This window comes from Onychostruthus taczanowskii, unplaced genomic scaffold (assembly GCF_017590055.1).
Source record: "Onychostruthus taczanowskii isolate IOZ18803 unplaced genomic scaffold, ASM1759005v1 scaffold9, whole genome shotgun sequence".
Taxonomy (NCBI): domain Eukaryota; kingdom Metazoa; phylum Chordata; class Aves; order Passeriformes; family Passeridae; genus Onychostruthus; species Onychostruthus taczanowskii.
The window spans coordinates 7,390,173-7,403,989 of NW_024506993.1; the positions used below are offsets into that span (position 1 = coordinate 7,390,173).

The following is a 13,817-nucleotide window of genomic DNA, read 5'->3' on the forward strand; positions in this document are numbered from 1 at the left end:
ATTCCCAATGTAGTACTGCCTGCCAGCAGCATGCTTTTGAAATGGCATCTTTCTGCTGCCAAATTCCTTGGTATAGATGCAGCTACAAGCATGTGCCTGGTGTGAGCTGTGTCTAATCCGTAGGGATGTCAGGATAACTACACTGGGTTTTTAGTATCTCAAGAAGTGTGCAAAGTGCAGCATTATCTGTTTTCAATGCAACCCATTGCTAACGTTCTGAGGTCCCCAGTTAAAAAGAGCCAGTGACCCCTGCCCTGAGCATCAGCAACCATGAGAATAATGTTAGCAAATCCCTGCCACATTGCTGGAAATATAGATTTATGTTACTTTCTTACATTTCAGGCCATTTAGAAGAAGGTGCCACTGGAGTATAAAGATATTTTCAATTTATGTGATGAGGGAGCTAGACAGCCTGCCTCTGAGTTCAGCGAGCCTGTTCAGACTCCAAATTGGCAATGAATCATTATGCTCACACGGCCACAGGCAGGAGAGGTCTGCAGAGATTGCATTCCCCTCTCTAACTGCTCCTGCAGCAGCACTGACCAGCCCACTCCAGAATTACAGAGGAGGGAAGTAAAACTCCCTGATCTCAAAAATCCAAATACTGCATTAAAGTGTAAAAATTCACAGTTAGCTTTGGGGATGGAAGGTGATTTCTTGGCTTAGTGTTCCTTTCTTAGAGCAAAAGGACATGATTACTCAAAAAAACTTCCTGTGTTATTCCAGTAACCGGCCAGGGGGAGGGAGTGAAAAGCTCTGCTGTGGGAGGTGGCACTTCACACTCTTTTTGATACAGGAATTTGGAGGGCACATGCCCTATATAGTCAGGCTATCAGGGGAATAGAGGACGACAAATGTGACATCAGTTTTTAAATTGAGATCCAGAAGGGGTTTTAGGCAGCCCACTATTTCTGACTTCTCTGTGGGGCAAACCGCAAGACTGCAATAGAGGAGCAGAGCTGGTGAATGCCTTGAACACACTGGGGAGAGGTCCCTGAAGAAGTCAACAGGCTGCCTAGAAGAGAGCAGCATATCAATTTCTAAAATGTGTGAAAAGGCCTCTCAGAAAGTATTACTTAAAAACGTGTTCTGATTTTGGAGCAAAAAGAAAACTCACCTTTGTGCACTACCAGGATAGAGGTGGGACTCACCTGCCCAGGAATTGCCAGTGTTCAACTTACATTGGTGGGACCTTACAGGGACTTAGCCTATTCATAAGTGGATTGCAGAGGAGACAAAGTGTGTTTACAAGACCAAATTATTCAGGATAATTAGAACGAAAGCTATCTGTGAAGGGAAGCTGAACAATCTCGCAGCACTGAGTGGCCGAGTGATAAAATGGCAAATGAAATGCAATGCTGATAAATGCAAAGTGATGTACTTGGAGAAAAACAACCTTAACTACACATACATGCTGACAGGTTCCCAATTTGCTATTGCCATACAGTGATGAGGCCTTGGGGTCACACTCAACAGTTTTTTGGAGGTGTCAGCTGAGTGCTCAGTAGTAGTTAAAAACCAAATACTATGTCAGGAAGGAGGAAAGTAATAGAAAACTGAAAACATCACTGAAATTTACACCAAAACCACCTGCCATATACTGTGCACAGCTGTGGTCTTCCCATCTTCTGACAAGGTTATGGTAAAAGAAGATAAAAAGGTACAGAGGGGATGACTCAATGCAAGTCTGGAGTGGCTTCCTCCAAAAAAACAAAGTGAATAATTTAGATTTCTTCAGATTTGAAAATGGATTATTAAAGGGGAATATAAAGGCAGACAGAATCATGTGAGTAAACAGGGACGCACTTTGTAATGCAAAAAGTAGGAGGCACCAAGAGAAGTTATTCAATATAAATTAAAAGCAAAAGGAAGTCTGTTCTTGTGGAACAAATTGTAGAATTCACTGCCATGGGATGCTTTGGACACCAGAAGCCTAAAAGGGTTCAAGAGACAATTAGAAATTTATGGAAGAAAGGTCTATCAAAGACTACTAGATGTAATGATGCCAAGAAAATCCCTGGCTAGACAAGGAATAGATATAATCTCTGGCTCAGGAAGCCTTTCAATCTCTGTTCAGTCTTGCCCTCAACCCCTGCCCCAGTGCCCCTGTAAAGGAGTGGTACCTCATCCTGTACACCACAGCAAGACAGTGCTGGAGCTACCTGAGAGCAAGCCAAAAACCTTTCCTGAACATTTTTAGTCTACTACTGAACTCCAAGGTTGAATACAGAGTTATGTCAGAGACTAGCACTACTGATACAGGATCTTTATTTTAAAAAGCTATCTGTTGCTCAATATTAAATTGGGTCCTGTATTTCAAATTTATATAAAAAATTGAAAATTCACAGGACTCAGAGGAAATCTTTAAAATTCTGTATATATATGAAAGCCCAGCTATCATCAGACAATAAAGCTGGTACTTGCACTACAATTACCCAACGGGAATAGGAATTCATTTTAGATGTACTTTCCAAGGGAAGATTTGTGAGTTCAAAGTCCTTTTTTCCTCTCCACATAAAATGCTTCCTAAGCACATTCACAGAATATTTAGCTGTAATTAAAGCTCAATTCAAGAGGAGGAGGGAGTATTCACACAATTTACTTTTAAAGGAATCTTCTTCCTGCAAAAACCAACCCAACACAGCCCTAAATATGCTGCCAAAAACACAGGAAGTGACACCAAAATCTAGCAACAAACAAGTGGAGGATGTTCACCTTCCACATTGGGCAATGTATGTGTGTGCCTAGCTTAGTCTTTCCTTTTGCAGCTTCTACCTTAAACCTCCTGCCACAGAAATTTCTGAGGAGATTTTTGATCGATTTATTTCTTTTTTAAACAAAATCTCATGCACTGGCTGCCTTTGGGAGGATTTATTTATTCTGCAATATTGATCACGTTATTTCAGCACCTCCTCACCTTCCCCTTTTAGCTGTAAAAAAAGCCGTATTTTTTTTGTATGACTGCAGAATCCATTACTTCTTTTCAAAAGTTCCACAGGCATAAGGCACGATATGGCTATGGTACTTTCCACCTAAGGCTAGCAGCCCTGGATTTTCTGTTTTAGCTGGAATGTTGTTATTTCTCCATAAAACATTAGCTAAGTGTTCCCCATAGCTGGCAGATGCAACTCCAGCACACGGACCGTGGATGTGACTGGATGTGAGAAGCTGCACTGCAGCCACGCCAACAGCTACTGAATAAATGTAACCTCGGGTTCCACTGTCCCTCAGCCACTCTCCAAGCTGGGGCTCTGACCTCTGAGTCAGTTTGGGCACTTGTGAAACATTTAACCTATGGGCTCTGTGAAAAATCCTGGGTTTCAAATCAGGCCCACGAGGCCTCAGCAGGGCAGAGCACCAGCAATGAAGGGGAGCCGGGTGGTTTATCCCAGACAGATCACCCTGTTCCCTATTCCTACTCCTTACTCCAGCAGGAGATTTCATTTACATTTAGGAAGCTGAGACCTCAGCTATGGAGAAATACATCTGGAGCAGCTATCCTGACTTCAAAGCAGACGCTCCAAGTTTTAAGCCAGCACGGAGAATAGAATTTGGTGCAGGCAGTGCAGTCGGAGGAGTTTAACTTCCCTTTGGAGGGCACCCTGTGCTCCCCAGAATGGGACTAATTGGCCAAAGCTCTCTCCAACTAGCTGCCACAGCACAGCACTCACAGCAGGGAACTCCAGGAGGAAGGGAAAAAATAAGGCTATTAGAGCAGTGTTTTTCTTTGCTAAAACACAGGCAGAAGGTGTCCAACATTTGTTAATAGCAGTGATTGTCTGACAGCTGAAGCAAAGCTTGCTTAAAGCCAGACCAAGTTTACAGATGTGTTGTTGATTATTTTGAATAATTAAATGGTGTAAAACCCAGCTGTGATGAATAGCACTGGGGTCGCAATTCATAAATAATTGAGAAGAGTGAGTTGCATTTGATCATCCTGATCAAATTCTACTCTCTGGAGAATAAATGTTTGTCCTGAATACCATCAACATTGTTAAATGCCTCAATATTCCTGCTCAGCCATCCAGCCAGCAGTCAATTGAACTAAATCACTTTAACACCTTACACATTTGCCTTCCTCATGAATACAAAATGTTTCTAACTTACACAACGCTTTTTTGGCATCAGACAAAGCAGACACTCTTTATAGACAGTAACCAAACAGCAACAATAAACGTTTTAAATGATCCCATTAAAAACAATTCCTGCATACAGTCTTGTCTTTACAGTGCAGTAAGCAAAGAAGCAGTAGATATAAGGCCACCTATTTTGGTTCAGTGCCTTGCTTGTAAGCAGAGCTGCTGCTCTGATCCACAGGCAGCAGGCAAACACACTTTCTTTTGCTCGTGGGGAAGTCAGAAGTGCCACTCCATGAGGTTTCCTGGGGCTTCTCCTGTTTCTCAGTACTTCCAAATGTTCAGCAGTGACTGTGATTAGGCTAAGTGAAGGAAAAGTTTGACTGCTGTCTTATGATGCATGATGTTTACCATGCTTGCATAATATGGGTTTGGTAACCCAGAGGTAGAAAACTACTTACACTACATTGGAATTATCTCCAAATGACAGCATATTTATAGGTCAGAATCTGTTCTATACAGATAACAAGATGCAAATTTAAAAATAGTCACATTAGGTAAATACCACCAACTAAACCCCAAATCCTTTCTCCTTGGTTTTACTGGTAAATAATCAATGACTTCAATAGCACTGTCCTGTCTGAACAGAGCATGAACAAGGACTCAAGGAACTAACTCACAGTTTGGGTTTTTCTCAAAGACCAAATTTTACTACTTTTATTCATTGCAAGCACTGTTTCACTCAGGGGATATATGACTTTTCAGATGACCAAGAGGACCAAATTCTGGAGAAGAAGAGTAAAATAATTGTAAGAAAACCCTTGAGTTAAAAATGACTGTTTGTATCTTCATGTTGCTCCTGGGGGCTTGCAGGCAGCTTTTCCTATTTAAGAAAAATCTAGGAAGGCTCCCCCTTAAAGGTATCAAATCTGTGGTGGTTAGAAAGCATGTGTAAATGTCCAGTCCTGCACTGCTCATAGCTGATGGAAAATTGGTATCATCCTGTTTCTTCTGATACATTTGAGCACTGCATTTACCTGACATGACAGCCTCACACAGATGTCACCTGGTCCCCAATTATTAATACACAATTAACTTTAGGAAAACAACATTTTATTGGTGGGTCATTAAATCGTACCTCAAAGTCTTCTGAGAACCCATGCTGGTTATTAGAATACAGCTCACTGATGTGTTTAACAAACTGCTTGACTGGAATTGCTTCCATATCATCTGTAGGAAAAAAAAAAAAAGAAGAGATACTCAGAGTTGTTCTTTGTTTCATACATAAAACTTAAGGAGAGGAAGTTTTCACTCTATATCATTCAGATCAGAGTTCCCAGGGGCAGAGCTAGTTCAATGTGCAGTAATAAGAACTTTTGATAAATCTGGCCAGTTTTGAGGTAAACGTTTCATTGTATTTCCAATTCTAAGCACTACAATTATAAATACTGAAAGCCTGTTCCCTGGGATGCTGATTTACAAAGAATTTAAGTTCAAGGATAATCAGCTCTTGCTCAGTTTGAAGATGGCTGTAGATGGGATGAAGACACCTCCTCTCTTTTCACATTATATAAAAAGAACAAAGAGACTCCAAATGTGAAAGTACAGTTGACAATTACTCCCACTAAGTTCTACCAGACTGAGCAAACAGGCTTTTCTTATTAAAGTTATTAACTTTTTCCCTTTCACACAATAACAGAATCCAAATGGACTTATGAAACTGCTTCTAAGCAAAAGAGCAGGCAAACACAACAGCCACTCTGATTTGAGATCTCTCTCATGCCAAACATTATTCATAACATTGAATATTATTGAGTATCCCACTGGACCATTTGCTCTTGCACAGCACAGTGCAGTGCCACCCAATATATCAGTAAATCACCCTTTTATGTCTTCTTACAAGAAAGAAGTTGAAGAGTGAAACTGAAGACAAACAAGACTGTTTTGAGCACCTGGGACTCCAGGCAGATTCTAACAAAGCTGGGGTGTAGGATGGCTGCATTATTCCTCTATTTAGCTCTCAAAAAAGGCCTGGATATTGTTATGACCACCACTGCAGTTGGCAGAAAAACTGTGCTTGCCAAGATTCACCAGTTAATATTTTCAGTCTGGCATTTAGAATATGCAAATTGCTATACAACTGTGATTAGTTGCAGCATGTGAAATAATCTATTGCCTGATGGCTACTATTGTCTGATTGCATGATTTTATGGCAATACCCTGTATTTATATAATCCATTTAATATTCTTCTGAAGATAGTATCTAGGTTATGTTTACTCCCAGTAATTCACTGGTGTATTTTTGCTCCCATTTAGCAGACATATGGTTTGGTGCTACAGCTGCATTATAATCTGGATTCTTTTCCTTTTAAACATCTACATTATGATAGAAAAAATCCAAATATTTCTACAGATACTTAGCAAAATTTAACGATAAATAAATAGATGTGACATTTACTGTATTCAGAGTGAAAGATCTTTGGCAGCTAAAACCTCTAAGCTGTCACATACGCTTTTCTTAGCAAAGGGTATGAAGATCTGTATGTGTAAATGAGGTTCTACTTTGGCAAGAATTTTATAGATCCCTGACAATCTGATTTCTTTCCAGCTGATGGCAGTTAATATTGACCATGTCATTACTTCTCTCCTTTTATTTTATAAGGTAACACTCTAAGGTGGCTTTTTGCATCTATTGACATTTTCAGATATTAATCAGCTGTCTTCTATTTTATTTACAAGGGCCAATTGTTAAAGATATGTTTGCAATCTGGTCACCTCACAGTATAGTAATTCTACTTTAATTAACCACATGCTCATTTACTGAATAATACAGAATTCAAAACATTTGACAAGTGTATGCTCTTCTTAGCAAAATGCTGCAGCCTGCAGAAATGCTGGCATTTAAAAATATTTAACTGATAACATTTATTCTATATAATATTGGGAATATCATAATCTCACAACATTTATATCACTATTTTCACAGCCAAGACATTTGAATAGAATGATCCATAAGAATCATAGAAATCTGTAGAATAATACTGTAAAACAGTATTTTCTCTTGTGAAAAGCAACCCATACATCCTAGATTTCCTTGAAAATAGCTTCTGCTATGATAGCAATTGCATTTAATCTCACAAGAGAAGCTCCACTGTTATAATTTGGTTTTTTTCCTTGCATAGTTTTAGCTCAGCTGTGACCAACCAAGGTAAAGGATTGGCTGCAGCAGACCAGTGTGTCCAAGCTAATTTTTCAGAAGGCAGAATTTAACTTTAATTGTGATCTGTGAGCCAAAAAATGCATTAGAGATAACATGCTCTCCAGTCCATTGAATTCCCACCAATTTCAAGGATGGGTTTGCACCAGAAATCCATGGCAAAGCGTGGTTAGTTTTCTTTTTATCATCATCACTGCACGGTGGCAGTATGTCTCCACCTTTACAGCCACTGCTACTTCACTTCTCTCCTGTTAACTGTCCTTTACTGCTTCTCCTCCCTTTTCCCTCTTCTGCATTTTCATTCTAACTCTCTCCAGAAGCCTTAACCCAATGCAGTTACTTACCATATTTGATTACATGGGTAACAATTACACATTAAATAATTAATTAGGAAGTATTGTTGACATATGAGCTCACTGGGTCACAGGAAAATGAAGGTGCCCATCAACTCAGGAAAACCATGCAAATATAATTATTACACATCAGGAAGATTAAAATCAGAACCATGAACATTAGAAACTTAAAAAACAATTTCAGGTTTCCAGATTTCAAACTGGTGGGGTAATATGGTCCAGCATGGTCTGTGACTGGGACAGGCACAGCCCTGAGGGGATGGGCAGCCTACAGGGTGGTAGGATGTGGCTGGTGCTCCCTGCACAGCCACCCTGCTCCAGCTGATGGCCACAGGAAAGCAGCTGCACAGGACATAGAGCCTCTCACATGAACCAGCGCAACAGGAAAATGCTGAAGCAATCTGGGCCAGAATTTTTCTATTCATAACCTCCAACTCCAAACTCCTGCCCAGGAACACAAATCACTTTAGCTTTATACAGGCATGCTTGGCCATGGGCAGCTTGCCAGGCCTCTGGCAGAATGTGTGCTAACACTCCCAGCACTCTGGAATGGCCTGAGCTGGCATTATCTGGAGATGGCTGTGACCTTCTCCAGGAAAACCAACAGATGTAGCTAGATGCACAGAATCTGATTTTCCTTCAGCTATCGTCAGCCCACAGGCTTTGGTTAAGCCTTCTTTCCATCTTAAAGCAAACAGACTTAAATGACTGTAATTCTTTTAGTCGATTGAAGAGATTAATAGAATCCTATAATGGCTAATTAGCAGCTCTCCATTGTTCTGTGCATATTCACTTTTGCACTATATACTTTTTCCCATCAAGAAGCTGGAGTGACATTTGATATTGTCAGTGCAATCCTTACATTTTGCAAGACCTACACATTATTCAAAGAGAAGAGGGAGGTGTTTTAATAACATACCTTCACCTCTAACACTGCAGATATAATTACATTTCTGTCTAGCTTAGGTTTAGCCATCTGTTTTATCAGTGTCAATAAAGTGATTCTGGATTTACTTCACTGTGAAATATGAGCTGAATCTGGCACCATAATAATGTACTAACCCTTTGTGTTACACAGAGAAAGAAGTATACTCAGATAGACAATATTTTAGTAATATTTTTTTATAATCAGGTACTACCAAAGCTGACATGTGGTGGGATATGTTTAATTTCTGTGCTAAATATTTAACATATTGGTGGATTTCCCATCTTCACTTGCTGGCCCAAGCGAAGCACCTCAGAGGAGTATCAAATAAACCCAAAGGGGAGCAAAAGACAGCTCACTTCCTGCCACAAAGAGACAATGCCAAGAAGAAAATCATGTTTGTTTAAAAAAATGACTGGAAAGGAAAACCTTCACTAACACCTCCTTTTTAAAGAAATGGCAATTGCAAATGCAGAATATTTAACACATTCCTTTATAAGACAGACACCTTCAAAAGAAGCCCAAAGCATACAGAAGCAATAAGGTTTGAACAGGGTTACATTTTAAGTTCAGATAATTAGTAATCCTACCAGGAAGGATCTTCCCATAGCTCCCACTTAATAAGCTGCCTTTGTAATGTTAAAGCAATAGGGGCCAATTTTCAAAGAAAAATAGGATATCCTATCAGAAATGACATTTCCACATAATAGGGTCTCAGATTCATTTTGATTCATTTATAGTCTGAGAGCTCACTGGATAGTTTTGTGGCATTGTATTGGAATAGATGGGTTTGGGTCAGGAATTAATGAAGAAGGTCAAAACCAAAGTGCTTCCTCATATTACCTTTGTTTAGATGGAGTTTTGGTGTTTCTGAAGACCAGATGTTTGACACATGAAATAGTCTTGGTAAAAAAATTCTCCATGTCTTTTGTTCCGTCTGTAAAGGCTTTCTGGTCTTCAGCTATTACCTTACCCAGCCTACTAAATCCAAAATACTCTCTGAATCTTATGCCTTATTCTTAATGTGAAAGCTTGTCTGGTTGGTTTGTGAGTCCTTGCACTTCAGTCTCTCATTTACAAAACCACCTGGATTCATGTGCCATGGCTGTCACGTGCCTTGGTCCATCTGCTCCCACAGCAACCACTCTCTGCTCTGTGCCATCCCTGCATCCCAGGAGCAGCTCCATCAGTCCTCAGTATGCTCTTCACAGCTGGCTCCAGCCACAGAATGAAGGGATTCAACCACTGCCCTCTCTCTTCCTGGGAGGCTAAGCACTGATCTGAATCCACCTGCTGAGCTGGCTGATGACTGTAAGAAAAGATTGCTTGATTTGTGGGGAAGGGGAAGAATTAGTTGTTGGTGGGGTAGATGGGTTGAGCCTACTCATTAGGATGATGAATAGTGAAGTGACAGGGAAACTTCTCTTTCTGAAAGCAGCACAAACCTAACTTGGCTTATGATGATCATTAAATTAGGGACGTTGATCCTGAACATAGAGAATCCACTATGAACAGTGTATCCTTGCAGTTCTCATTTTCTGCAAAAAAGTCTTCCCAAAATATCTACCAGTAGAATTGTAACAGAACAGGATTTGATCTCTTAACTCACTGAAAAATGCCTTCCCATATCCCTAGCAAACAAGCACCTTTCTGTTCCCAGCAACATTCAACACTGGGATGTGACTTCATCTTTCTTTCCTAGGAAGAACATTGAATGCAATCAATGGATTTTTAAAAATTAATTATTAAACTTCAGTGAAGTTTCATGGGTTTTTTACTTTTTACAAGGCAGGATGGAAAAATTCTGCAAGCATCTGGAATACCTAGCATCCGTATATTTAGGATGCATTCCACTTAAAATGGAATCTAAGAGCCATTGCATAAGCTACAATACATACCAGAGTGAAGGCTGCCAGAGCTATGGCAGTAGAGTGTGCAGTGTGATATTCTGTCTCTACAAGAGTGGCTGAGCACACAGAACACTGCCAGGATGAATAGCACACCCTTGGGCAAAATTCTGCCCCAGCAGAGATTATTAAAAATTCCCATCAACTCAATTGTCCACTTCTAGAGAAAAGCTTAGACAAAATGATATAAACCTGCAGATTGAGCATCCACTCCAAAGTGAACATACTTAAAAGGGCTTGAAACTTCACACGCTGCTGAAATTTTGGCACAGATTGAATTTGAAATGTCTGAGCAGACAAAACTAGCCAGCCCTTGCCCCAAGTCATCCAAATACTGGACTCTATGAGTAATTCCACACATAAAACAGGGAAGTGCCCAGCTTTCTTCAAACCATTTTAGATTTAATGCAGTTGAATTATACATTTATATTGTCAGAGCCTTTAATTCTGCATTATACTGGCTTTCCTTGCATAACTATTTAAAATAAGAATGCAACTGAAGACATTGTATTTCAATTGGAATAATTAATCTTTCTGACTGATTGCATCTACTTGCTGTATAAAAGTTTCCAGAAATATAATAACAGTTTTATTTGTATAATGTTAGTATCAATTAATTTATGATAAACCAAAGTCATTTAAAAGCCTTAGTATTGAGAAGGTCTCTGTCTTCTGTGGAGATCAAATCTCCATAAATACTCTAAAGACTACTGTAATGCAATAGGTTTCATTCTAGGACATCAAAATACCTGCTGAAGATCTCTTAAGGGTGGCATTCTCCTGAAGTCACTGACCTCAATAATTAAGACAAATTATAAATTAAAATGAATTAAGATGAATAAGAACTCATTAAGAGTTGATTACTGTAGACACTATTCCTCATTATTGCTCACTTTGTAATCATGCGTTTATGAAGTACTATTTTTAATGAAAATCACCTTTCAAAGTGAAAAGGCATAGAAAACACATTTGAAAGTCCTGGAAAGATGGGCATGCTGAAAGAAAACAGGAGTCCTTTCAGCAAGGTAATTGCTATCTATTTGTTATAATTCAGTCAAATGAACACAAGGGCAGGCTTCTGATAAAGGGAAGATATACGAAAAAGCAGAATATGAAAAACCACCTGTGTAATTCTGAAGCTGCGTTCATCTCTCTTGCTTCAAGACTTAATCTACTCCAATGCTATTAGCCATGTGTCAGTCAGGAATATAAAGATGTTAATGATAAAATTTTATACATGTCAAAATAAGAGCTCACTTTGAATCTGCTTGTACAAAGATTAGGTTATCATTAATTATAAATGTAATAGCAATACACTTCTTGCCTTTAAGCAAAAAGCCAATTTCAGTCCAAGAGAATGAAATAATGTGAATTTCCCCTTAGCCCAGATATTAAATATGATCTTATTTGGTATTGCCAGCTAAGGAACACCATTTTAATCTCACACATTTCCATCCTCAGGTCCTAGTCCTGCCATCAATTACACACAAGCCTTACATTTGAGCCCACGAAGATCCAACTCCAGGGCTCTGCCTCCCAGTGTAACAGCTCTCAGAAAAGGATCTATCTGCATTTCACATGGCCACCAAAAAACCACATTCCTTTGTGTTGTAGCCAACCCTTGAAGCCTCCACTAGAAGAACCAGAACTAGGTATCATACCATAAATTCTACAGTGTACTACTGCAGGAGCAGGGTTGGTACCGGAGTAAAAGGAAGGTGGCTGTTCCCTAAAATACCTTGATGTTCTCTTGGCTTCAGAGGACGGCTGTGTTTGCCATATTGCGTTCATGAATTTAATTGAAGCTGAAGATAGGTACAATTCACAATATGGTGCTGGAACATAAATCCACAGGGAGCAGAGAGCAGAAACAAAGTCTTAAGCAGTTGAAGAGCACCACCTGTGTGCTCAGTGAAGAGCTTCATGCCCTTGAGAAAGAAGCCCTCGGCTGCAGTTCCTGTACATCCCAAGGCTCACTGTGCTCAGTGCACTGTCACTGTCACAGATGTATCCTGGGCTCTGCTCTTCAGCTCTGGGGATGCAACTCGAGGCAGCCACACCTCAGCAGAAAGCAGTAAGATACCTGTGCTGGGAACCTGCAGTTTCCTTGTCAAATGAGATACTCATTACTGTCTCCTAACAGAAACAGTTTGTCAAAGGGTGGATGCTACCAGAAGACAGCAGCTGAGCCTGTAAAAAACACATCAAGTCTGATCCCTGACATTTGTCAGGAAAGGTTCAAGGCACTATTCAAGTTATAGAAGAGCTAAGAATTAATCAGCTGGACTCATGATGGGACTCCTTGTAACGATGAAGAGACAGAGGGAAATGAAAGAGGGTCATGGGTGCCCTGGCCTTCACACCCTGGTGGGTGTGAGGTGGTAAAGCACGTTTTCATTGCTATTCCTCTATTTCCTGGACTTGTACACCCATACTGAGATATTCTCCAAGAATCATGAGTATATCTCCATCAGATTTTGCCACTAGATTTTTAAAATACATTATTAATAAACTCTATGACAAGTTAAAAAATTAATTTACTGTCATTTAAACTTAAAACTGAACATACCATTATCTGGCAACTGGGAAATGTTTCTTAACTCTTGTAGTCTAGACACAGCTGAAGTGATTGGCATCACCTCTGAGAAATTTTACTTATACTGAAAATATAAGATGTTAAATACTTCTGGAAAATACGATAAATGTATCAGCTGCACTGGCCAGCCATTTTGTTCTTTATGATCTGTGCTTGTCTGGACAGTGGTCAAAACTATACAGAGTTTTCAGCTTTCCCATCAGGTCAAGCCTCAAGTACCTCTGTACTGATCTCACCTCAAGTCTTACTGACAGCTGGGCAAGGAAGCAGTAAAGTTACAGCAAGATCCAGAATAATGCTCCACCCAAGAGCAGGAAAACTCTGACACAAAGGAGAGGAGGAGATTAGAATTTTTATTCATGTCACTGTTTGATATCGTGTAAGCTGCATAGAGCTGCACTTCTGCAGTACTGCTGGGGAGCAGGTCTTGTAGGAGAAGAAAGGAGAACTGCTAAGGGATGCATTTTGGCTTCATGGTTACTTCATGCTGCTACTGTTACTTTCCTGACTCTACTGGAAAGGATCAAGTCCAGAAAGATCCAGAAAGTCAGTCAGATAGTGACCCAGCAATAGGAAGACCAAACAAACAGAAGCGGGAGCAGCTTTGTTGAATGAGATCCTGCAAAGAGCAAATGTTTTATGGAAGAGTTCCAGGGAAAGATGATGTGTATGTGGCTAAAATTACTTGAGCGTGGAGACAGAGAGAGAACATACAGAGAATTAATTTTGTTGGGCAGAATGGC

General features: G+C 39.9%; 1 protein-coding gene across 1 annotated transcript in view; it reads right to left on the reverse strand.

Moving 5' to 3' along the window:
* The window catches only part of PTPRG (protein tyrosine phosphatase receptor type G), a 395,992-nt gene that overhangs the window by 25,698 nt on the left and 356,477 nt on the right, over positions 1–13,817 (reverse strand). Inside the window, exon 15 of the mRNA XM_041425638.1 lies at positions 5,215–5,306. Coding sequence (XP_041281572.1) covers positions 5,215–5,306 — 92 coding nt within the window. The remainder of the gene's footprint in view (positions 1–5,214; positions 5,307–13,817) is intronic.